This window comes from Alosa sapidissima, chromosome 19 (genome assembly GCF_018492685.1).
Source record: "Alosa sapidissima isolate fAloSap1 chromosome 19, fAloSap1.pri, whole genome shotgun sequence".
NCBI classification, from domain to species: domain Eukaryota; kingdom Metazoa; phylum Chordata; class Actinopteri; order Clupeiformes; family Clupeidae; genus Alosa; species Alosa sapidissima.
This window is the reverse complement of record NC_055975.1, coordinates 25,349,019-25,351,518: the sequence shown is the minus strand read 5'-3', so window position 1 is coordinate 25,351,518 and position 2,500 is coordinate 25,349,019. Positions and strand designations below refer to the sequence as shown.

General features: G+C 46.7%; 1 protein-coding gene across 1 annotated transcript in view; it reads right to left on the bottom strand.

The window, feature by feature from the left end:
• Positions 1-2,500, bottom strand: part of ush2a (Usher syndrome 2A (autosomal recessive, mild)) — a 302,735-nt gene that overhangs the window by 117,985 nt on the left and 182,250 nt on the right. Inside the window, 1 exon segment of the mRNA XM_042073212.1 lies at positions 1,195-1,397. Within this exon segment, the coding sequence (XP_041929146.1) occupies positions 1,195-1,397 (203 nt within the window).

Sequence of the window (2,500 nt, the reverse complement as noted above, 5' to 3'; positions counted from 1 at the left end):
CACACTGGCACACACACACACACGCACACACACACACACACTCACACACACACACACACACGTACACACACATACATAAAAATGATCATGGCGGAGAGGAGACACAGATTCCTATGAATGTGGGCTGTGAGGACATAGACCTGCAGACATGACTGTGGGTTATGGAGGAAGTCAGACCTACAGGCCTAAATGTAGCTTATTAGGACACAATGACACCTGTTGGCCTACAAGTGGTGTGAGAGGACAGGTAAAAATAAAGGACACGCAGAGAGACACACAGACCCAATTGTGGAGTGTGGCGACATGGTAAGACCTAATGACCTACATGCAGTTTGAGTGGACAGACCAAAGGTATTGTAAAGACCGGAGAGGATTTTGGGGACCTAACAACCTACATTTGGTTTGTGGGGACACAGGGGCACCTGCTGACCTGACTGTTTGCGATGATGACACAGTGATACTCAGTTGTTAGGGCCAAACATGAACATGGTCAGACTTAATGACCTGGAAATAGTTACAAGGGTAGAGACACCACACCTAAAACCCCTGAACATGGATTATGAGGACACAGTGAAGCGGTCTGACCTGAATATGGACTGAGGACAGTGAAGCGCTTAGACCCGAATATGGATTAGGAGAACACAGTGAAACTCCTAAATACGGATTATGGGGACACCCCTGAATATGGATTATGAGGACACAGTGAAAAGCATTGAATATGGATTATGGGGACATAGTGAAATGCATGAATGTGGATTATGGGGACATACTGTAGTGAAGTGCATGAATGTGGAATATGAGGACACAGTGAAACATTCAGACCTAAATATGGATTATGGGGACACAGTAAAATCCTGAACATGGATTATGAGAACACAGTAAAACCCTGAATATGGATTATGGGGAAACCCCTGAATATGAATTATGGGGACACAGTAAAACCCTGAATATGGATTATGAGGACACAGTAAAACATTCAGACCTGAATCTAAATGATTGGGGGTGCAGGGAGACCTACACACCTGGATGTTGCTCAGACGTAAATCTAAATGTTCGGGGTTGAAGAGAGACCTACACACCTGGATGTTGCTCAGACGTAAATCTAAATGTTCGGGGTTGAAGAGAGACCTACACACCTGGATGTTGCTCAGACGTAAAATCTAAATGTTCGGGGTTGAAGAGAGACCTACACACCTGGATGTCGTAGACAGTGAAGGGTAGCAGGTCCCCGAGCTCCAGGGACCCTGTGGTGTTGCCAGCAGTCCCGCGTAGCTGGTCGTCCACGTAGACGCCGTACTGAGTGATCGCGCCATTGGGGACCAGGGGCTCGGCCCAAAGGACCCGCACGGTAGTGCTGTTCAGGGTCACGACCTCTGGAGGGAACACACCCTCGGGCTCTGGGGGAGAAAGAAGAGAGAGAGGGATGAAGAGAGTGGGAGAGAGAGAAGAGGAAGACAGGGAGTAAAGGGAGGAGGAGCAGAGAGGAGAAATAGAAGAAAAGACAGATAAGAAATTTAGAAGATGGCAGTTTGTTAAGAGAGAAAAAGATAAAGTAAAAAACAAGGAAAAGAAGGAAAGGAAAGGGAGAATGTGAGCAGAAAGGAGAGAGAGAAAGAGAGAGAGGGAGAGAGAGAGAGAGAGAGAGAGAGAGAGAGAGAGAGAGAGAGAGAGAGAGAGAGAGAGAGAGAGAGAGAGAGGAGTGCAGGGAAAGCAGCAGGGAAGACGACAGCCAGAAACATCGAGCATAAGGCAAACTGAAACCAACCCCTGGCAGCTCATTTCACCCAGTTTGGAACTACAGCATAAAGACGCGTTGAAGACAAATGCTTTTGATGGCCCCCGGGACCCTGCGTGTGCTGGGATCATGACTCCACTGTCCCTGCTCCTTAGTATCTGCCTGGGCCTCTGCTGTGATCCGGGGAGACGCGCTCCCTCCCTGTGCGGAGGCCTGGCTCCAGTCGGGCAGGATCTCATCTCTCGCCTCGTGATGGCCGCCTCTCTCTCTACGCCCTCCCGCTCGTCACACAGCTGCCCGCCGGTGCCCGCTGCCCGCTGCCCCAACGCGGCTGACAGCAGACATTACCCAGCGCAGCGGGCAAAGCTGGCATGCATGTTGCTGGAGCTCGACGCCTCTGGCAGCCAGTATGGTTGTGGTTGTGGTTGTGGTTACGGTTTTGTTTAAAACAACTTACAGTACATGAAGAGTTGGGTTCCAAAACACTATTTTAACACCATTTTAATGAATTTCCATAAATATATTTTTTTCATAAACATTTTGTTTTTCCAAGTAATTTCAGTAGAAATGTTTTGTTTTTTGTTTTTTTGGGTATTGTTAACGTTTTTACTGAAATTACACAACTGCATTTTGGTTGATATTTCCTGGAATACACAATTAAATCACTTTTTAATGTTTTTAAAAACAGATATGTAGCGTTTTGGAACCAAACTCTTCATATAAACACTACATTAGCTAAAATAATGTGTTTAAAAAACTTACATT